The sequence below is a fragment of the Zingiber officinale genome, chromosome 4B, assembly GCF_018446385.1.
Source record: "Zingiber officinale cultivar Zhangliang chromosome 4B, Zo_v1.1, whole genome shotgun sequence".
NCBI classification, from domain to species: Eukaryota; Viridiplantae; Streptophyta; class Magnoliopsida; order Zingiberales; family Zingiberaceae; genus Zingiber; species Zingiber officinale.
Window position 1 is genome coordinate 67,346,210 of NC_055993.1, and position 22,683 is coordinate 67,368,892.

A 22,683-nucleotide genomic window follows, 5' to 3' on the forward strand; every position below is an offset into this window, starting at 1 on the left:
GGATTGACAAATGCTCTTACGGATAACAAATCGACAGAGCGGAGGAAAAGAAAAGAAGAGAGAAGGAAAAGGGAAGAAAAGAATCTCTGCGGAAAGGAAAAGGATTTGAGAAAGAAAAATGACTAAGGACAATGTACTCGAAATACGTCAGCGACACGGACAACGTTGCAATAGATGGCAAGTTCAGTCTCATTTCTATGGATGGGGCATAGCAGACGTGAAGGTGAATAGGCAAAAGGCAGGGAAAGCAAGACCTCTAAGCAAGAAATAAAGAGAGTGGCGGTTGTGAACTTCATTTGAATCCTTGCGGCTGGTGATCACTATGACATTTGCATCATCTTTGATTTGAAGATGGATCCAGTACTACGATCTTCAGCCGCTTGTTCCGCTTGTGCTTCTTCACTGATCCACTAGATGCTTCCTTTTCGCCGCTTGAGTCACTGCCTGTGTCAAAGGAGGTGTCGCTTGTGACAGGCAGCGACGGCGGCGTGACGCCGCTCATGGCATCCTCCATCATCACCACAGCTTCGTCGCCGTGGAGGTCGGTGACGCCCAGGAGCAGATCCATCTTGATGTACGTCTTCTCGTTGCCGTTAAGCACCTCGACGTGGTAGTTCACGCGATCTCACGGACTTCGAGCTCCAGTGTGCTGTTGGCTTTGGCGATCACGGCCAAGAAGTCATTCACCTTGTCCATCACTTGGCTTCGAGGTACCACTGCCGCCGCCGCCGCGGCTTTGACCGCTTTGGCGGTGCACCCTCGCTTATGCGTCGTGCTGGACACGAGAAGCCTATGTAGGAGCGCAGGTGCCGATGGCTGGTCCAGGAACTCCCTGCTGCTCTCCGCCGCCGTCAAGAAGAATGAAACCTACCAGTGGGGATGCAAGTTATGAAGCAAGATGTGACGGAGGACGGAAATTGGCTTTCTGCCCGATTTGGGAGGATGAAAAAAATAAACCAAAAAACGATCCATAGATGGATTTACAAATCCATCCATCCATTATTTGATAAGAAGTAAATAATAATAGGGATGATTAATCCATCCTTCCTCATGAAGTAAACAATAAAATAATTTCTTGCGAAAAATTTTCCTTGATTTTTAAATCCACTCACTCAAATAAACAGAGCATAAATGCTGTGTTTTACTAAATGTATGTATCAAATGTCATTTTTCACCACAACAATGACTACAAAGTGACAATTTCTAAACACGTTTCAAAATCAAAGAGAGAGGAACCTTAATTGCTTATTCATATTAAGGGGTGTTTGGTTCTTTCTTAGGAATATGAATCAGAATGAGAATCATAATATTGTGGAATGAGAATGAGTATGAGCATGAATATCACTCTTAAAAGCAATGTTTGATTAGTTGAATATTTTCTATCGGAATAAATTAAAATTTCCTTTACCCTTAAAGGAAAATAAGAGAAAAAATTAGATGTGAGAGAAAGTTGAATGTGAGAGAAAAATATGATGAGAGACAATGATGAGAGAGAGTATGATGAAAGAAAAAATGTGATGAGAAAGAGCATGATGATAGAAGATGAGAGAGAAAATATGATGAGAGAGAGAAAGTGTAATGAGAGTGATGGGAGATATTGAGGAGAGAGAAAATATGATGAGAGAGAAAGTGCAATCAAAAAAAATTAGGAAAGTGAATGTGATTGGAGAGATTGAGGAGAGAAAAAGTATGATGAGAGAGAAAGCATGATGAAAGAGAAAGTGTGTTGAGAAAATGGGAGAGAGTGTGATGGGAGAGATTGAGGAGAGAGAAAGTGTGATGAGATAGAAAGGATGGTGAGAGAGAAAGTGTGATGGGAAGAAAGAGAAAAGAGAGTGTAATGTGAGAGATTGAGAAGAGAAAAAGTATGATGAGAGAGAAAGTGTGATGAGAAAAAAAAAAGGGAAGAGAGTGTGATGGAAGATATTAAGGAAAGAGAAAGTGTGATGAAAGATAAAATATAATGAGAAAAAAAGAGGAAAGAAAGTGTGATGAGAGAGATTAAGGAGAGAGAAAGTAGGTGATAAAATGAGAAGAGAAAATATGATGAGACAGGATAAGGAGAGAGAAAGTGATATGAAAGAAAAATTAAATAAATATATTTTGTTATTTGATATTAAGGGGAAGAATTTTAATTTTGGATCAAGGGTATTTTTGGAATAAGGAAATATTTTGATTATTGAAAATAAAGTAATGATTCATTGAAGGGGGAGACATGAGAATGAGTCATTATCCAATTATAAGGATTCATTCTCTTATTTGTTTTTCCATTCCTATAATCCAAACATCAACAATGACAATCAATGATTGTTCTTGTCATTCCCCACTCTTATTCCCCTAAACCAAACGCCCCCTAAGATTTGATAACTAGTATTATCAATATAAATTTGAGAATTCGTATTGATATATAAACTATAATTTGAATAAACAAGCTGGAAAGAACATAATAAAACAATAATCATCTTGAACCAAGAAAATTTATAATATGTAGTTTCTCAAGCCAACTCAATTATGACAGGGTACACAATAGAAACAGAACTGAACTTTGATTAAGGATGATGAAATTGTCCCTAGGCTCCACAACATGTGCAAAACCACACTTTTGTGGTGGTTACGTGAGGCCTAAACTGACGCAACGTGTGAATACTGCCTAATATGTTTTCGACTTGATAACCCTTTTCTTTTCCCGCATTAGAAAAGAGTTTTTCATGCTCAAGGAAAAGATCAGTGCCCCAAAATTCTGAGACCAATTGAGAAAATCAGGTCATAAACAACTAGAGAAGACCAAGCAAAGAACAAAAGGACAGATGAAAAAACCTGAATAAACTTGCTGAACAGCTGCATGAATCCTGGCCTCAATGTCATACTTGTAGAAGTCGAGAATGACAGGGGTAGTGAAAGCTAGGAAAAGAGACTGCATGGGGATAAACATTCAGCTTGTATTAACTGCTTAGAATCCTAGGTTGATTGTTAAGACCTTCAAGAGGCCTACTGCACGATGTGAGTTAATGCGCTAATATGGAACTGTATTCGCAGAATTATTGTGTTGTATAAGGCTACCATAGTGAAGTATCCAAACAATTCTTGCACTTTATAAGAATTAGCATGCAGAAGCCAGTATCCAAAGATTAAGTAAACATTTTCGCAAGGGTCATCTACTCGATATGAACATTTGATATTAAAAATGATCAGTGAGTTCAGGAAATAAACCGAGACAACATAGGTAGCAAGTTAGAGGATTCAAGTTAAAAGATTTAATGAAAAATCCTTCAAATGGGTATCTGAAAAAGAAAGAAACACAAAGAACAAACTATAAGCAGTAGAAAGGATGTTGATGGAAAGCTTTAGCGCTCAACAGAGTAAAACATATCTTGATTTAATTTCTAATTTATTTTGGAAGGAATATGGATAATGGTCATGTTCAAGAAATTGTCCAAAACAATCAAAACAGAGAAATTGGATGGAATTACTTAGTTTAGTTTCAAGTTCAACCATCAATACTTAGTTTAGCTTTACGTAGAATTCTGAAAGTGATGTTTGTTAGGAAGAAGAACCAAAACTAACTGAAACAAAGACTAATTGATAAGAATATTGGCAATGATCTATGCATTTTTTAGGTCAGACTTTTGTGCTTCGAGCAAAATGCTACCTCATCAGACAAAAACTAGTAGCAAAGTTGATATTTGTTTAGGACATACTTACCAGCAGACAAGTTCCAAAAGAGCAGCTGGAGATAAACAGCAGACCTTCAAGACCCTTAAGAAAAATAGAAGCCGCAACAATGTGTCTCATCTGGGAACAAGCAAGAGCAAAATCACTTCAGTACGAAATATTAGCAAGCAGATAAAAAATTTTGGAATTAAAAGACAAAGATGGTTACTTCCACATGAGGTGCTGAAAAGCCAAAATGTGAAGAAACATGCTTCATCGAAATGTCAAACTTTGGCTTGAGAGCCTTTGCTGCTGGTCCACCATCAATAACAAATTCAATAAATCTGTGAAGTGTGAAATACACATCAAAGGAAACTAAAGACTCAAATATATGCACACAATATTACAGATAAAAAATAAGCAGTAAAATGGATGCCACGTCAACCAATATCTCATGAAAAATACTCAGATGAATTTACAAGATATCAGCGATAGGGTAGTCGTCTGTCTCCACAAGATGGGTAGAATACACAGCCCTAAAAATATTTGAGCAAAGATTAAATGGAGATTAGAATACTGACAGTCAGCTTAGAAAACATAATGAAAGAATAACAGTGCTCAAATAAGATTGCTTTTCAAATTTGTTTTCTTTATCATCTCATAAAAGGCTGCAGCACTACAGAAGATCTGGCAGAAGGTCAACCAGATTTGTTCCCATATGTATGTGCATAATATTGTAAGCTGTGCATTGTCTTATAGAGTCGAGAATTTTACCTGCAATTATTGTTAATCACACCGTCCAAATGCCCATATCATGACCAAATATTTAACATACTGATTTTAGTGGATAGGTGCTGATGAAACATAATACTTTTTTGTATGAAGAATGGCAATAATTGTCTTACCATTTGAAACACAAACTAGTTAACAACCTCCAACCGTAAGCAACCTCTATATTGAAAAGGGAAAAAAAAAATCTTGAAAGCTTTTAAGCTCAAATTTGAGGTCTATTGCACACACAAGTTTTCTACCCGAATTAGACTGAAATAATATAGAAAAACACTAGAGAAAGAATCTTTTCTTCCCTCTAGCTTTTTCTTCCAAAGGAAACAAAGAGAGAGAGAACACATTTAGAAAAATCTTTTTGTCATCTTTTTTTTTCTTCCAAAGTCTCTTCCTTTTCTTCCTGCGTGGGAACATGTTGTAAAGGTTAATTGCACAACAGAGACATCATAGTTGGAAGTAATGAACGCCTGCCTATAATCACCAACTGCATTTATCTATTTGTCTCCCTCGTTTCTCTTAGTAAACATGCGATTAGTGTTCATAAATAAACAAGCCTGATAGAACAGGAAACAAGATCCTTAAGTTGATGAGCATGAATGGGATAACAAAAAACCTTACTGTTTTCCCAGCAAGAATAACTTTTGGTACTGGAACCACAAGATTTTCATTTCACCTACTGAAGTGCTCAATTTGTGTTAGAGATACAGCATTATTAGATGGGACACATACAACATGTCTGAGTTTCTAGCTTCTAGCAGAGTTTTCCATAACTGTGAAAAGTGTTGGTGCAACATCCCTCAGGTCAAGGTTGACCTGGTTGACCAAGCTGAGTCTTGGTTTGAGTTTAGATGTTTGACAATAAGAATTTGATTGAAGAAGAGTCAAGTTGACCGGATACTTGACTGGGAAGTCCTAACTGGGATGTTAGGTAGAATGGAAGTCCTGTGAGTGAAGCCAGGCAGAAGGAAAGTCCTAGTGAGTGAAGCTAGGCAGATTGAAAACCCTAGTGAGTGAAGCTAGGTGAAAGTCCTGGTGAGTGAAGCCAGGTGAAAGCCCTAGTGAGTGAAGCTAGGCAGATGGAAAACCCTAGTGAGTGAAGCTAGGTGAAAGTCCTGGTGAGTGAAGCCAGGCAAGGGAAAATCCAGATGGATCAAGGATGATCGGACATCTGGTGTTGGGAAGTCCAAGTAGGTCAATGGATTGACTGGATACTTGGCACGAGGAAATACAGATAGGTCAATGGGATTGACTAGACATCTGGTGGAAGTCCAAGTAGATCAAGGGAGTGACCAGACACTTGGCATGAATAGAAAAGTCCAAGTTGGTCAAAGAGATTGACCAGACACTTGGTGGGAAGTCCTAGCAGGTCAAAGGAGTGACCAGATGCTAGGCATGATGTACCAACAGGTCAAGGTTGACCGGATGTTGGTTTGGTAGGCTTGGAACTTGGTTTTGGGCAAAAACCGAGTGTTGGATCGATCAGCGGATCGATCCAGGAGCTGGATCGATCAGTGGATCGATCCAGGCCTTTCCCAGCGAACAGAAAGCTTCTGGATCGATCAGTGGATCGATCCAGATGTCCCAATCGATCAGTGAATCGATTGGGACGCGGCTGCTTCGCGCGATAAGCGCTGGATCGATCCATGGATCGATCCAGGCGTTTTTCCCAGAGCACAGAGGCGCTCTGGATCGATCCGTGGATCGATCCAAAGTCTCCCCGATCGATTGGGAACATTCGAATCGATCGGGATCCGACCGTTGGCGTCGATAAAGGCCGCAGGCGCACGATTCCTTCGGTATCTCTTCACCGATTCACTCCAGATCTCTCGCCAGCTCCTCCACAGCACTCACAAAGCTCAGATCGCCAGTTCTTGAAGGATCTTGGAAGTTCTCCAAGTCAAGAGGCGGATCAAAGCCAAGAAGAGAAGCTAGGGTTAGGGTTTATACTCATTGTAAGCTTGTAAGCTTGTATTTCTTGTATCCTTTCCCTCTCTTCTTGTATTGAGTCTTGTAGGGCTTCTCCGCCCTTGGTAGTTACCATAAAGGAGAGTTTTACTTAGTGGAGGGTGTGTGTGTTGGTGTGGATCCTTGGATTAGTCACCTCTTGTGAGGTGGATACCAAGTAAACCAACCGTGTTAGCGTTGTGTGATTGTTTCTTTGTATTTCCGCTGCACATCTTTGAAGAAACAAGCAACGCCAAGCAACATCAAGCAACGTCGAGCAACGAGCGAACGCGACGAGCTATTCACCCCCCCTCTAGCTACTTTTCGGTCCTAACAAAAAGGTCGAGAAATAACTCTATGATGAGAAAACAATATCCATAGCTGAGGCCTGTGATCAATAATGCAGATTTGGGATATTGTAGCGCTCCTGATGATGCTTATTGCATGTGAAAATATCAATACTTAGATCATGCCATTAACAATGTTTAAATTAAGTAGAAAAAAAAAAAGAATGTTACTACCAGTATGAAGATTTAGGATTGATGCAAGAAATATCCACCATGAGCGAGCCATCTAGAAATCTGTTAGGGCAAAAACCAAAGTTCACTTGTAGCATATACAATTTTCTTAACTGCATTGCTTAACATTAAAGGTTGCCTCAGTATTGAATACAATCCATTTCTTGTATCATAAAGTTCTGGTGTTTGATTCAGTTTGCTCAATACATTGGTGAATAAAGATTAGGATTAGTGAGGAAGAAACAAAGGAATTTCTTGATAGCTTGACTCGAATTATCCTGACTTTCTTTTGTCAAACCAAAGCCTTAGCATGGAAGAATGAAAAGTTATCTTCTGAACTGTTCTATGAATCTAACAAGACTATATGTCTCGGCATCAGGTCTTGCTCCTGCCAAGATCATTTTCTTCAAAATCTCTGAATCATAAGTTTTTGCCTTCATATAGGCTCTTAGTAGAGTATTATGAACAAAAGTATATCGGTGGTATTTTGTTTCCTTAAATTCTCGAAACAAACTTTTTGACATTTCTAGATTGCCCATATCAGCAAAAACCTCTAATAACATATGTGTAGTTTCCAACCATGGCGTAGATCTTCTAACCTGAAAACTCACATCTTCATTCTTCCCCAAATCCATTGTCTTCAATGCTTCCTCTAACAAACCAGCTTTTAAGCAACCCAAAGCAAGGTGACGATATGTTATAGCATTTGGTTTGCAATCATTTGCTTCCATTTCTTTGAAGATATCAGAGGCTTTATCCATAAGCCCATGCCGGCAATAAACTGCTATAATTGAGTTGAACTGCTTTGTTATTTTCAACTTTTTGGACGATTTCATTTCTAACCATATCTCTTCAGCCCTGTGAACAAAACTGGCCCTTCCAAATGCTTCAATTGCAAGCCCATAACTATTAGTTCTAACATGGGGAAGTTCTTTGACATACTTCCAAGTTCTCTCTAGCTCATCCTCTTTCCCCAAATACCCATATAAAATGAGAAGAACATCTAGTGTAGACCAGTTATTGCCAGTTCTTGTCCTCTCTATAGCTTCGATATAGGTCTCCGATACTGTATAAAGTCTAGCAACTGCATGAGCAATTGCTAAAATGCCATAAGTGACTTCATTGGGATCAATTTTTGCCTTAATCATATCCTTGAACACCTTTGACATACCTTCAATATGATGTTCATCGGCTTCTATCTTCAGTAAAATATTATACGTTGATACATGTCTGGCAACACCATCAGCCTTCATTTGGGTTAGGAGTTTAGGAATAGTTTTCTTGCGACCGGAAGAGGAATGTAGAAGAATCAACCGGTTGTAAACAAATGAAGAAATAGGAAAGTTCAGTTCCCTCATCTTTCTCATGTATGCTAGTGAAAGCCTGATCAAGCCCTTATCCAAGCATGCCATGACAAGGTTGTTGTATAGCAAGTCATTTTGATATTGATGAGGGATTCGAAGGAAGAGACTTTCTCCTTGTGAAATACCATGGAGTTTGATTGTGAACTCCAAAAGATAAGAGTATTCTAATGCACCCAGTTTGTATGGCCTCTCTCTAACCACCCACTCCATAACCTGCATGATGACAACAAAGAAAATGTCTTAGTTTACTATATCTTCATGTTTTCAACAAAAGATAAAATTAACTACCAAATTTAACAGACAATTATAGGCAAGGCATTGAAGAATTATACCATAAATGTAATCTCATCTAGTTAATATAAAACACAGCCCGTAAGTCAGTTAAGGAACCTAACAATAGTTTTTGGGAGTTGAATAGCAAGCTACAAGAGTTGGTCATCAATCAACTCCTAGAAGTCCTTGACATAATAAGCTTCTGTAGATAGCAGAGAAAGATTTGATTGCAGAGTCAGCCATGAAAGGTGGCCCCAAAGGTGACTACCAAATCAAACATAGTCATAGCACATATCAATATGTGAGTTGCAGCGAAAAATAACAAACAATATGGGAATAGGATCACCAAGAAGATCATTCACTATATAAATATGAAGCAAACAAAAAGTGCTATCATAGGCAAAAACAACTGTTGGGACCAAAAGGGATTTAGATATCTCCACAATGACATGATATTGTCCACTTTGGGCTTAAGCCCCCATGGTTTTATTTTTGGGCTCTACCCAAAAAAACTTCATACCAATGGAGATATCTTTCCCTTATAAACCCATGGTTTTTCCCATGTGTTTTTAATGTGGGACTTTGTTTGCAACCTTGCAACCCAACAATCCCCTCTCAAACGAAGGACCACAAGCTTCCCACGTCCGATCCTCAACCCACCAGGTCTTCTTGCCCCTCGGTCCACCCGACCTACTAGGACTTCCTTACCTAGTCGCAACTAGGACTTCTTGCCTGGTGTCTGGTCCTCTTGATCGGGACACGGGAACCCCCACTTCCTTTGTTTGAGGTCAATATGCTACTCACATGACACAATTAAATCATAGCTCATATGCACAGCTGACGGTTAGACCTTCTGGCAGTCCGAGTTCTGATACTAATTGTTGGGACCAAAAAGGATTTAGATATCTCCACAATGACATGATATTGCCCACTTTGGGTCTAAGCTCTCATGGTTTTATTTTTGGACTTTACCCAAAAGGTATCATACCAATGAAGATATCTTTCCCTTATAAACATCTTTCCCATATGTTTTCAACGTGGGACTTTGTTTGTAACCTTACAACCCAACAACAATAACTAGGAGGACAAACACAGAATGGCAAGCAAGATGCTGGATTGCGATGGGAAAGGAAGATTAAACTTTTCTAACAATTCTTCAGTGTTCTTGCTATTATAAATGACTGATAACTTATATGGAGATATTCAAGAAAACAAGGACTATTTCAATCATACATTAGGTGGAAAAAACAATAAGAATGACGTTTGAAATAAAAGCAATAACATGATTAATGAAAGCAACTAACAAACAAGGCATAGTTAAAGATCATGATTTAGATACTGAAATGATTTGTGCAATACCAATATTCAACATAACACATTTAAGATGCATGCAACTCCAACTTAATTAATTATGAACATGAAATTAAGCAACTGCAAAAATACTCTATAATTAGTAAAACTATTTGTTGGCTATGGCATTGGTTACATTGGCGAGATCACAAGAATGTGTCAATAAAAATTGTTTATAAAATGATAAAACTTATTTAGACTGATAATTAAAAAGATAAGATGTGCAAAAAAACATGTTTGATTCAAAAAAATTTAAGAAATAAAATAAAAATAAAAAGACACTTATCCTCAAATTATTCATAAAGTATGTGCATCCTGATTCAAAAAAAAACAAACAAAATATCATTTGGTGGTAATATAACAACGTCTCTTCTAGTGGGAACAACTGATCTGTTTCATGATCAAGTGATTTCAAAAGGATTAAATGCCCCCCTTGACAACTAGAAATGTAGGGTTAAATTAAGCTTTTGGTCACCTTGGTCTCATTCCTTAATCTTTTTTCTATCACTCTTTTTCAAAGTTTCATGGGATGACTCGTTGGCTTAATGTTCCTATAATTCACACAATTTTATACGTCTTCTTTTCTTGTATATAAGAGAACTAAAATACTCGCCCTCCATTAATAAAGTATTTTCTTCATTTTCAATGTCAAATTGAATAACTTCATAAATCATCAATACCTTGCTTCCTTAAGCACTTCAATACCTCTATTGGAATACTATTATTCGGTCCAACCGCTTTTCCATTTTGCAATTTAAAATTCTCAAAGAAAAATTTAAATTTCTATGCTTCTTTTGACCTATTTAAAATTTCTAAGCTAAGTTGGTCACCTAAGCCTTCGTTAAAAAGTTGATGAAAATATTTTCCCATCGGTAATTTATTTCCTCATTCTTCACTAATACCCTATTATATTCATCTTTAATGTTATATCTTATTTGAGTTAGATCCCTTGTTTTTTCTCTCTCTCAATTTTGTTATTTTATAGATCTAACTTTCCTCTTCTTTTGTATCAGTTGTTGATACAAGCATTCGGAAGCTTCATTGTTAGCTTCACTCATTGTTTATTTCATCTTTTTCTTGGTTACCGCATACTTTTTAAAATAATCTTTATTGAGAGAAAATCTTTAACTATTAAATGCAAAATTGGAGCTTATAATCAGAAAAAGCAATGAACCAATAATCAATTAAATTATGTAGAAACTTGTGCCACGACAGAGAAAAGGAGGAAGAAGAAGAAGAAAAGGAATCAAGACAGACGTATTTTAAACTAATTGTTTATTATTTGTTCGCAAAATGTGATCTTAGCTTCTTAGCAATCGACAAAAAAGTTGAAGTAAGAAAATAGCGTCCAACTGAAATTTTTATCACTATAAACCTAAATCCGCATCTCCTCCTGGCAGCATTAAGCCAATTTAGATACATTGATAAGAACCATCAACTACCTTTATAAAAACCTATAACAAAGAATATTTTGTTTTTCCATATACTATGCTTCGACCAAGCAAATGGAGACAAGATGAGCATACTTGCCTCGAGCGCCCTCTTGTTCCTCTTGAGCTTCCGGAGGCGATTGATGGTGTGGAATATATCGCCCCTGTTAACGTCATGACCATCCCCCATCCAGGTCTGGAATGCGTAGATTACGGACTCGCCCCTCGGCAGCCTCTCCACCCGCGAGCAAAGGGATCCCTCAAGCTGTTCCGCGCTTTGGCACGCGGTTTCCTGCTCCGCAAGATCACGCTCCGTGTGAAGATCCGAGGAGGCGGTGTTGAACGATCGAGGCAAAGCTCTGTAGGGGAATTGCGGAGGCAGCCTCCGGCGAAGGAGAGAGAAGAAACGGTAGGATGCCATGAGATACGCAAGCCGGCCGGCAGGATGACTGACGTCCACTACTGCTACACTGCTTTACAATTTCGTTCGAGTTAAACCTACTTGCCCCGGTTCAATCGAACCAACGGCCAGCGGCCCAGCGGTGGCGGTGGCGGTGGCAATCGGTTCACTTATCGAAAGTTAAACTATTTTAGAAAAAATAAAAAATCTCATCCAAAATTTTACTCCCGAAATACTCCTTATCCAATCATATTGTAACAATAATCTAGTAACGATTACAACGGATAAAAGTTACATAGTAGCTGGTATAACTTTTTTAAATAATTTTAAAATTTAAAATTTGAAATTTAAAATTTAGGATTTATGATTTAATAATTTTAATTAATTTAAAATATTTTTTATAAAATTTAAATATTGTTGGTAAAGAAAATTTTAATATAATAGTAGTTTATGTATAGTAATTTTGATTAAAATAAATAGCTAATTTTACATATTATAATAATTATATAGTAATTTCTGCATATTATATCAGTTATCTATACAGCTTGTTAAACTATAAATATTAAAATTTTAAATCCTAAATTATAAATTTTTAAATTATTATATTAAAATACTCTTTATCAATTTGATCAAAATTATTTAAATTTTATCTAAATCATTTTAAATTAATCAAAATTATTTTAAAATAGTTATACTAGCTACTAGTATTAAAAGTATGAAATTATATTATAGTAAATAACTTCTATATATTACATAGTAACTATCCTAATATTTTTTATATATTATAACAACTATAAGTAACTATTATGGTACAGTTGGATAAGGGTTAGTTGAAGATAAGGTTATTTTGAGAATAGAATTTTTGATGGGGCTCTCTTTTAGTTTATTTTTTTTAAAAAAAAATGTATTTTATGATTACATAATTTGAGACGTCTTTGAATTTTAACCCAAATAGTTTTCCTTGTTTAATAAAATTAAGAAAGCCTAAATAATTCATACTTTCCCCTAACGATGATTCATCTTTCTTTTATCCATTCTCCAGCTTAAATAAACCCTAAATAAAATTTTTCATTTATCTAGTCCTCCAGCTGCCGAAGGCAGTAACACAGTGTACTTAACTCAGACATCATATTTCCTTCATCAGAGCTACTCCGATCAACTTCTACTTCACCGGCTGACAGAGGAGAAGGGATTATGGTACGAAGGGATACAGATAAAGAAGTCACAGAAATATTTAGTATTAAGAGTAAAAATTAATATTGGGTTAAGGATATTTTTTAAATAAAGAAATATTTTAATTGTTGAAAATAGAATAATGACTGATTGACGGGAGACACATGAATAATCATTGTCCAATTATAAAGATTTATTTCCTTACTTATATTCTCATTCTTATAATTCAAATATTAACAATGACAATTAATTATTACTATTTCTATCTTTATTCCTCTAAATCAACGGTCCCTTATTATTTAAGTATTAAGGGTAAAAATTTAAAAGAATATTTATTATTTATTTACTATTAGAAGAGTGTTTACCCATATTTCTTGTATTTTATTACACTAGACTTTTATTACATTATCTCATGGACTTACAAACAAATTAAACATAATATACATGTAAGAAACCTAATGTACTTGTTAATTTACCATGGATGAATTAATCATTATTTCCTCATTTTATTAGTGCATAATCTAACTCATCTAAAGTAAAAAATAATAATATATTGTAGAACTAAAAAAAATTGAACTTGACTTGACTTGACTAGACTAGATATTTGATAATAAATTATTTTTATATTTTTATATTTCTAATGACATTCGTTAATAGATTATTTGTCTTAACTAAAAATAGAAGCAAGCTACCATTGGGAGCATAGTTCAGTGGTAAATATTTAGGATAAAATCACTTCTCTTTATCTTCCTCCTAATGATAGTGTGAGGATCTTAGGCCCCGAAGCTAGAAAGTCTATTTCGAGGTATGTTCAAAGTAAATACTTAATAGTAAGTTGGGAGCTCTCTTGATCAATATATTCATGAAATATCTGAGTGAGAAATATTCAAGGGAAGTCATAGAATCTTCATTTTTTCTATATGACACTCATATTCTGATGAAGATATGTGACTCTTGCTTGTTTTGTTTACTTCTTTTATTCATTCAAAACTACAAAAAATCTATTTGTGGGCACTAGACCCAAGCGAAAAGCCACTAAATATTCTCTTCAAAAATTATGTGCAAAATCATACAAGAAACACTAGAAAGAAAAAAAGACAATACATATTTGACACCTAATTACATGCTAATCAAATCACAGAAAATGGGATAGTTTTTATAATTATAGGAATCAATATCTTCACATATTTCAACAACCTCCTTCAAATTGGAACATTTAAAATGCTCAACTTGCACAAATGAGATTGAAAGAGTGATTTTCCAAGTGGCCTAATAAAGATATCTATAATTTGAACGTGAGATGTTTTTATAATTATAGGAATCAATATCTTCACATATTTCAACAATCTCCTTCAAATTGGAACATTTAAAATGCTCAACTTGCATAAATGAGATTGAAAGAGTGATTTTCCAAGTGGCCTAATAAAGATATCTATAATTTGAACATGAGATGACATAAAGGTGATAGAAATGTGACCCAATCGAATTCTTACCATTTTAATATGTTTTGTTCACTAATGAAAAATAGAATTTACTATAATATGTAGTGTTGCTTTTGTAGATCCAGGTAAATCGGTTAGAGGAGATGAATAGCCCTGAAAAGAAGTTAGAATAATCTCTTGCTACTTACTTAAGGACACAATATTAATAAAAACAAATAACTAACATATATAAAAGAAAACAATATAAGAAAATAGTAAAAATGTTCAGAATGTACTTAGTTACAACTTAGATGATGCAATTGAAAAGCTTACTAAAAAGACTCCTTCGTTGAAGGCAGAATAGCCTTTTACTGACTTTGAACGCTCAATAATTACTTAAGAAATAAATACGATCATTGTATTTTAATTCTCAACTCCAGTGGTTTTTTATAGCCTCCTAGAAAAAGTTACTATTGATTCATGTCGGTTGGAGGTGCTTCTAAAGGGATCCAGGGTGTCTCTAAGAGGAAAAAGATTATCTTTTTCTCAACGGTAGCCTAACAGCTAATGTTCATTGGAGGCACCTCTATGAAATCTCCAAGGTGCTTCCAAGAGAGGCGCGAGGGTACCTCTAGCCTCCATCAGGGTGCCTCTATCAAGAGACACGAGGGCGCCTCTAACCATCTTGGAGGCGCCTCTAACCATCTTGGAGCTGCCTTCAACCCGTCCAGTTAAACTCCAATGGTTAATTTTTCCTCGCGCTTCTTTGGGTGATGTTCCAGCCATCCGGAATTGAGCTCACTTAAACCCAACTCTGATATTCTCCTCGAGCAAGATTCTGGCCTCCCCGTCTTCTCGTCCCTCAAACGCTTTGCGCGCGTCTTTCTCATCCACCAGTGTACTCTTCTACAACTTTGCATTTGTTGGTTGCACCGAGCCCATCAACCCATTTCCCGTGTCACCCTTCTCACTTGTCGTCTCTTCCGCTCGACTTCTTTATTTCTAACTTTCTACACACTTAGACACAAGGCATCAACACGCCACAAGATCTAACTTGACTCGGTTGATCACATCAAAACCAACTTGAGGTACTTACAGCTTTGTTATCACATTGCAATATGACAAGACCCAAATTATTGATTTATAAGTTTGTAAGAGGTATCTCAAGCAAGTTATCTCACATGTAATTGTTGTTATTGCTCTATACTCTGTCGAGGAACAAGAAAGAGTTTTGTTTATTTGTCATTCAAGAAATATGAGATGAGCTAAGGAAAACACAACATTCAAAAACTGATCTTCTTGTAGTAGAGCAACCTCACCGATCAACATGCATCACAATAACCAATCAAATTAAGATACATTTTTCCTTTTGAAAGGCAAATACCTTGTCCAATTGTTCCCTTTAAATATTGTAGAACTTAAACAATTGTGTGAAGATATGGTTTGTGTGGATGGTGCATTGACTAAGAAGATGCACTGAATAACTAATATCTAGACGAATGATGGTTAAGTAAATAAGTTTTCCAACTAGTCTTCTATATGATGAAGGATCATTAAGAATTTCTCTATTTGTTGGTATGAGTTTTAAGTCTTGTTTCATAGGAAAAATGATTGGAGCAGCTCCAAGGAGATCCATATGATCAAGTACATCCAACATGCATTTCCATTGTGATATGGAAATGCCTTGTTTCGATGTACCTAATTCTATTCCCCAAAATACTTTAACTTTCCAAGGTCTATTATTTAAAAGTGCTCAGGAGAAATTTTTTAGTCCTTATGGCATTAGAATCATTTTCTATAATTATCATGTCATCAACGTAGATTAATAGAACTATGAATGAATCCCCCATGCTCGTGTAAAAAGTGAATAATATATCTTCCATTGACTACTTATATTAGTCCTTTAGAATAGTAGTAGAAAATTAAAAATATCAATTGCGAGAAACTTGTTTTAATCCATATAATGACTTGTTTAGTTGACAAATGATCTTCTGCCCTGATTATAACTAGGTGGTGAAAGCATATATCCTTCTTCATTTAGGTCACCATAGAGAAAAGTATTTTAAACATCAAGTTGATGGAGAGACCAATTCATAGCAGCAGCTATAGCAAGTAGACAACGAACTGTAACTAGTTTAGCAACCGGTGCAAAAGTCTTATTGTAATCCAACCCTTCAACTTGTGTATAACCTTTAGCAATGAGTCTCGCCTTGTAATGCTCAATGAATTAATCTTATTTGTATTTGATTTTGTACACCCACTTGCAACCAATTTGCTTCTTTACTTTAGGTAAAGAAGTAAGGGTTCATGTCCCATTTTCTTCTAATGCTTGAATTTACAAACTCATGGCCTCTCACCACTTACAATCTTTTCCAGTTTGGGAAAATATGTTAGGTTCCATGAGACTAGAGATATAAGCAACAAAAACACGACGAAAAGAAGACAAGTTTTTATAACATATAAAATTTGCTAAAGGATAACAGGTGTCGTTATTTGACTTTGCCATTAAAGATGATGATGAACGTGGGATAATGTATACAACTAGTATTAGTTCCACACCTCTACAAAATGGTGTCATTGAGTGAAAACATCGCTATATCTTGAGCATGGATAGATCCTATCCACCACTAACTTTTTGAGGGAAAAGTGTGATTACTTCTGTTTTTCTTATCAATCACATACATCTTTACTCTAAGAAAACACCATTTGAGGTTCTCTACAATAAACAATCCACTTATCATCATTTACACGTGCTTGGATGTTTGTGTTTTGCCACTAATGTCAAGTCAAATCATAAATATGATCAGTGAGCTCGAAGATGTATTTTTTTGGATATCTTATTGGTCAAAAGGCTTATAAAGGCTATGATATAGAGACTAAATAATTTTTTTAAAGTCAAGATGTTATTTTTCATGATCACATATTCCCTTTTGTTTTATAAAAGAAAATGAAGATAACTCTTTGGTACTACCATTATCAATACATGATCATGCTATTTCATTTGAAATAGAAACACCTCCTATTCTTGAATATTTAGAAAATCTAAACAGTGATCACATTGCTCATGAAAAACTCACAACCAATATATCACCTCCTATTGTTCAATCCAATGAACCTATATTATGAAAATCAGAAAGTATTCACAAACATTAGTTTGGTTGTGTGATTTCTATTACTCTCAAATTAAGTTGCTTTCCCCGAGCTCATATCTTTCTTGTTGAAAAGTTTTATAAAAGACAAAAAAAAAAAATCAAGAAAAAGAGTGAATGAGTAATTTAATGATTTGGTCATCTTACAAATAGATAATAGGTTGGCACAAAAGGATAGCATACAAAGGACATCTTTTATAGTAAGCTATGAATTAAGTTTTTGTAGACTCAATTGAAGTAATTTGTGCTTTATTTATCAAATGTGATTTTGCAAGATAAAATTAATTTCAAATGTTATTGCCTCTTTCCATTGAGGTCCTTCAAAAAAGCAAAAGCTTCTGAATAACTTTGTGGTTCACTTTCCAACATAAAAGTGAGAAAATCCTTTCCAAAAGATTTTTCCACATGTACCCTTTTACTTCATTTGAGCTCAACCTCATTTGGTTCATTTTATTCTTCTTCTTGTATGTCATATGCCTATTTTGAGGAACTCAATTCCTCTAAGATCTTACATGAAAACACATGTTCCAAAAATAACGCATTTGTTGATTCAATTATTGAGTTGTGTATGTCCAATATTTGAGACTCATACACAAGAAATCGATAAGCATTGTAGTTATGAGCATATTCAATAAATATGCAATCAAGAAGTCTTTGGCTTTTTAGATTAAGAATCAACACCTTTGCAAGACACCCCACACTTGTAAGTATCTGTAGGATGACTTCTTGTTGGAATCTCAAGGTTATTTTTGGTGTGATCAACTAAGTTAGGTTATGTCCTGTTTTGGTTTGATCCCTGTGTCTAAGTGTATAGGAGCTTAGGAGCACAGGAAGTTGAGTGGAAGACGCGGCTAGCAAGAAGGACGACATAGGAGAGAGTCTATGGGCTCGGTGCGTCCGAGGGACGAGATGCTGCGGAAGTATACATCGGTGGACGAGAAGGACATGTGCGACGTTCGAGGGACGAGAAGCCAAAGCAGAAGTCTGCTTGAGGAGAAGGCCAGAAATTAGATTTGGATGAGCCCTATTTTCGGTTGATTGAAATCACCTAGAATATTGAAGCAACGGAAGAGCTAAAGTAGAGCTATGGAGCTGCTAGAGGTGCCTTCAACAGTAGTTGAAGGCGCCTCTGTGACCTTCAGGCAGAAGGCGCCTTCAATGGATGAAGGCGCCTTCAACTAGCCATGGAAAGCGCCTTTGACCAGGAAATTCTTGCCGTTACGAAAGGATAAAGTTTTATCCTTGGCCTCGCTGAAGGTGCCTCCTAGCCCTATGGAAGGCACCTTCAGCCTGCAGATAAGATTTTCCAGGGGCTATAAAAAGATCTCTAGACCCAGGCAATATGTAACAACTTGTGTATTCACTTTCCTAGTCTTTGCTGAGTTTTCATTGTGTGTAAAAGGCTTCTTCACCTTCAGTGAAGGAGATTCTTAGTGAGCTTTCTACTGTCTTGGATTAACAACCATCTAGGTTGTAACCAAGTAATTCTTGGCCTTTTACAGATTTTATTTAAGTTGTTATTTATGTTTTTTAATTGCATTAGTAATCTAAGTCCAAGGATCAAGAAAGGTTTATTTTAGTGTTTCAGGCAACTCAACCCTCTCCAGCCAACCGACCCGGACCAACACTTCTTTCCATTCCACAACTCATAAGGGTATTTATCTCTTTTTTAATGCAAACATAAAATGAATGATTTTATGTTCTTGTATACGGTGTAAGAATGGTATATTTGTTACAAGAGAGGTTACCTATGATCATTTAACAATTGATGGATTTATCAAAGGTTATACTCACTAGGTAGCTAATGAAGAGATAGCATATAGTGCTCTACAAACTCTACTTCCAACTAGGGAGGTTGTGAAATAATATCCAGGATGCAAGAAATTCTCGAAACTTACATTCATTATTCACTTGCTTCATTTAAAGTGTCTAGACAAAATTACCAATAAGATTTTTGATATGCTTTTAGATTTGTTGAGAGAAGCATTTCCTAATGCAATGGATGCTTTGCCTAATCATACTATGAAGAAAAGAAATGGATGAAGCAATTAGGACTTGGTTAGATTGATGCTTGCCCTACTAATTGTACTTTGTACTATAAGTTGAACAAAGAAAGAATTCAATGAAAAACATGTAGTGCCCAAATGGAAAACATCTAAAATGATCCTACTAGTGAGAAGAGAAAACACCACACATAAGGTTTTATGGTATTTTTCAATAAAGCCTAAATTACAATAGTTGTTCTTGTTATCCAAAATAACATCCAATATGAGATGACATTTTGAATACCACACAAACGATCGTTACATGTGGCATTTAACTGACTCCCTAAGTTGGCAAACATTTGACCATAAGCACCCAAAATTTACAAAGAATCCTAGGAATATAAGTTTTGGTTTAGCGTCAAATAGATTTAATCCATTCAAAAATTTATGACATAGTACGTGGTCGGTCATTTTATTACCATATAATCTTCCATTATGGATGTGTATGAAACAACCATACTTTATGTTGTCACTATTGATACCTAGCCCATCCTTTCCAGGAAATAATATCTTCTTTCCAGGAAATAATATCGATATCTACTTGTGATCTCTTATCGTAGATTTGAAGGATTTGTGGGAGATGCTAGTTCAAACATATGATGTATCAACTAAATAGAATTTTCAATTGCATGCTGCGTTACTATGGACAATAAGTGATTTTCCTAGATATGCAACCTTATTAGGATGGAGCACTAAAGAACAACTTGCATGCCTAGCATGTTGCAAATTTACACATTCACAATGGTTAACAAAATGGTGGAAAAATTGTTATATAGGTTATTGTAAGTTTTTAAATAGTGATTATGTATTTAGAAAAAAATCCTCAATTTTTTTATGACACAGAAAAGTATGGGAGACCACCGCCCATACTATCAGGAGACATGGTAAAATAATCCCCTAGAGACAGGAAGTTGGCTAGTGTATGAGATGTTGCCACCATGAGGTCTGAGAGTCAATTCCTAGTTAGTAGTCAGGTTTCTACCCTCCCTCATGCATTGGTCACTGCTCAAGCTAGTAGTCACCCGTGATTTAGCTCCCTTTACATAACCTAGTAATGGACTATGAGGGGCACTTGGGTGAGCGTTATCACCTTTTTCCACCAGGAGACATGGTAATAGCCCCTAGGGCATAGCCAAACCGGTAACCATGTGGTAGATTTGCTGAATGGAGCAAAAGTCAATCCCGGCGAAGCTGGTGAAAAATACCCTCCCATGTGGGGGCTTGCTCGATACCTAATCGACTCCCTTCTAATCGCGTGGGGCAGTCATGGGGAGGGGACACCAGGGTGACGAATTTCACCTTTGCAGAAAGGAGACATGGTAATAAATGAGTTGAAATTTTTTAAATTTATATTTGGAAAAACAATTAATGATAATTCAACAGTATCATTTAATTGAAAAAAAAAGTATTTTCTTCGATTTACTTATTAGAAATATAATGTGATGCGTTACAATCTTGACCTTATGCATATTGATTTTTTTTTATGAATCTATTTGTGGACATTATTGAATATGAAAGGAAAAAAATAAAAGATAATCTTAAATCATGACTTGATTTGCAAGAAATGAGGATAAGATCATCAATTCATCCTGTTGAGAAAGGACCAAATAAAGTGTATTTACCTCTAGTATATTTTTCAATGGGGGAAAAAAGAAGGGAATATTATGTAAGGTCTTAAAAAAAATTAAAGTTCTAGATGGTTATGCATGTAACATATCATGATGTGTTCAAATGAAACTAGCAAAATTAATTGGTTCTAAAAAGTCATGATAATCACATTTTGATGCTGTTGGTTGCTACTCGGAAAGCCTAGAGGTTCCACTGTACAAAAATTTTGTACAAAGGTCTGAACCTTTTCCTAGCTACCATGTGTTCTTTTAAATTAAATTTTGGATCGCCTGCGGAACTTTACACGTTTGATCCAAAACTTAATCTATTTGTTCTTTTAGGTTTTGACTTGGATCTCCTGCGGAACTTAACACGTTCGACCCAAATCACCTTAAGTTATTAATTCCATTAAATATTAATTTCCATAATTGGTTCCCAGTACTGACGTGGCGAGGCACACGGCCTTCTTGGATATGGGAGCAACCACCACCGACTAGACAAAACTTTTTATAGAAATCTAATATTTAATTTCCTAAAATAACTTTAGGTTAACCAAAAAGAACAATCAAATCACAAGGAAAAGAAAAAACAAAAGAACACAACATCGAAAAACATATTCGAAATTCTAGAACGTAAGCCTCTTGTATTTGATATTATTTCCATAAATAACTAGTATGATGCGGAAAGAAAAATTACTAGTTATACCTTGTAGAAAAACCTCTTGATCTTCTACCGTATTCCTCTTCTAACCTCGGACGTTGTGTGGGAAACGATCTTCCGAGATGAGAAACCACCAACCACCTTCTTCTCCTCCTAGCTAGGTTCGGCCACAAAGAAAGAAGCTTCACCAAGGAAGAAAATCAAAACACTAACCAAGCTCCAAGAGATGCTCGCTTCCTCTCCTCCTTCTTCTTCTTCTCCAAGTAGTATCCGGCCACCACAAGAGCTCCAAGGAAAGAAAGGGGTCCGGCCACCACAAGAGGAAGAGAGGGAAAGGATGGCCGGCCACACCAAGGAACAAAAGAGGGAGAGAAAATAATAGAGATTGTATCTCATGAAGGCACCCCTACCCCTTCTTTTATATTCCTTGGCCTAGGCAAATTAGGAAATTTAATTACAATAAAATTTCCTTAATTTCCTTGACATGATTTAATTGATAAAAATAAAATAAAATTTCCCAAATCAAACTCCAATGGCCGGCCACATCAATGAAGGAAAAAATTAGACAAGTTTTAATTAAAACTTCCTAATTTGTTTCCGGAAATTTTAAAATAAAATTTCTCTTTAAAAATCTCTTCATGGTTGATAAAAGGAAATTTCTATAATTTTAATTTTATCAACATGTGGATAATTTTAAAGAGAAAATAAAATATCTCACCAATCTACAAATAAGGAAAGAGATCTAATCTCTTTCTTTAATCTTTTGTAGATCTTTTACAAGAGAGATATTTTAATTTTAATTCTCTTTAATAAATTATTTCTTCCACATAATAAAAATTAAAATTAAAATCCCTTTTTAATTTAATTTGGCCGGCCCCCACTAGCTTGGGTTCAAGCTAGGGCCGGCCACC

General features: G+C 35.8%; 1 protein-coding gene across 9 annotated transcripts; it reads right to left on the reverse strand.

Moving 5' to 3' along the window:
* Positions 1–607: 607 nt before the first annotated feature.
* LOC121975119 (pentatricopeptide repeat-containing protein At1g07590, mitochondrial) lies at positions 608–11,779 on the reverse strand. 9 transcript variants are annotated; one of them, XM_042526537.1, is made up of 7 exons: positions 7,499–7,634; positions 6,903–6,962; positions 4,131–4,187; positions 3,881–3,995; positions 3,703–3,792; positions 2,818–2,914; positions 2,421–2,740 (listed from the first exon to the last, which is right to left on the reverse strand). In XM_042526537.1, the coding sequence occupies exons 2-7, from the start codon at positions 6,941–6,943 to the stop codon at positions 2,571–2,573; spliced, it is 570 nt and encodes a 189-aa protein (XP_042382471.1). In that variant the 5' UTR covers positions 6,944–6,962; positions 7,499–7,634; the 3' UTR covers positions 2,421–2,570. The 9 variants fall into 9 exon arrangements, with proteins under 9 accessions (XP_042382472.1, XP_042382471.1, XP_042382467.1 ...); XM_042526533.1 differs by adding an exon at positions 11,417–11,779 and having other exon boundaries at positions 2,519–2,740; positions 3,881–4,187; positions 7,499–8,476; XM_042526530.1 differs by adding an exon at positions 11,417–11,779 and having other exon boundaries at positions 2,519–2,740; positions 6,903–8,476.
* Positions 11,780–22,683: the final 10,904 nt, after the last annotated feature.

What these genes read in the sequence shown, in the direction of transcription:
- LOC121975119 (XM_042526530.1), bottom strand. Translation starts at nt 11,737, where the DNA reads ATGGCATCCTACCGTTTCTTCTCTCTCCTTCGCCGGAGGCTGCCTCCG. An exon ending in GGAACAAGAGGGCGCTCGAG is followed by an intron (nt 8,477 to 11,416) that starts GCAAGTATGCTC and finishes GTCATCATGCAG; the next exon opens with GTTATGGAGTGGGTGGTTAG.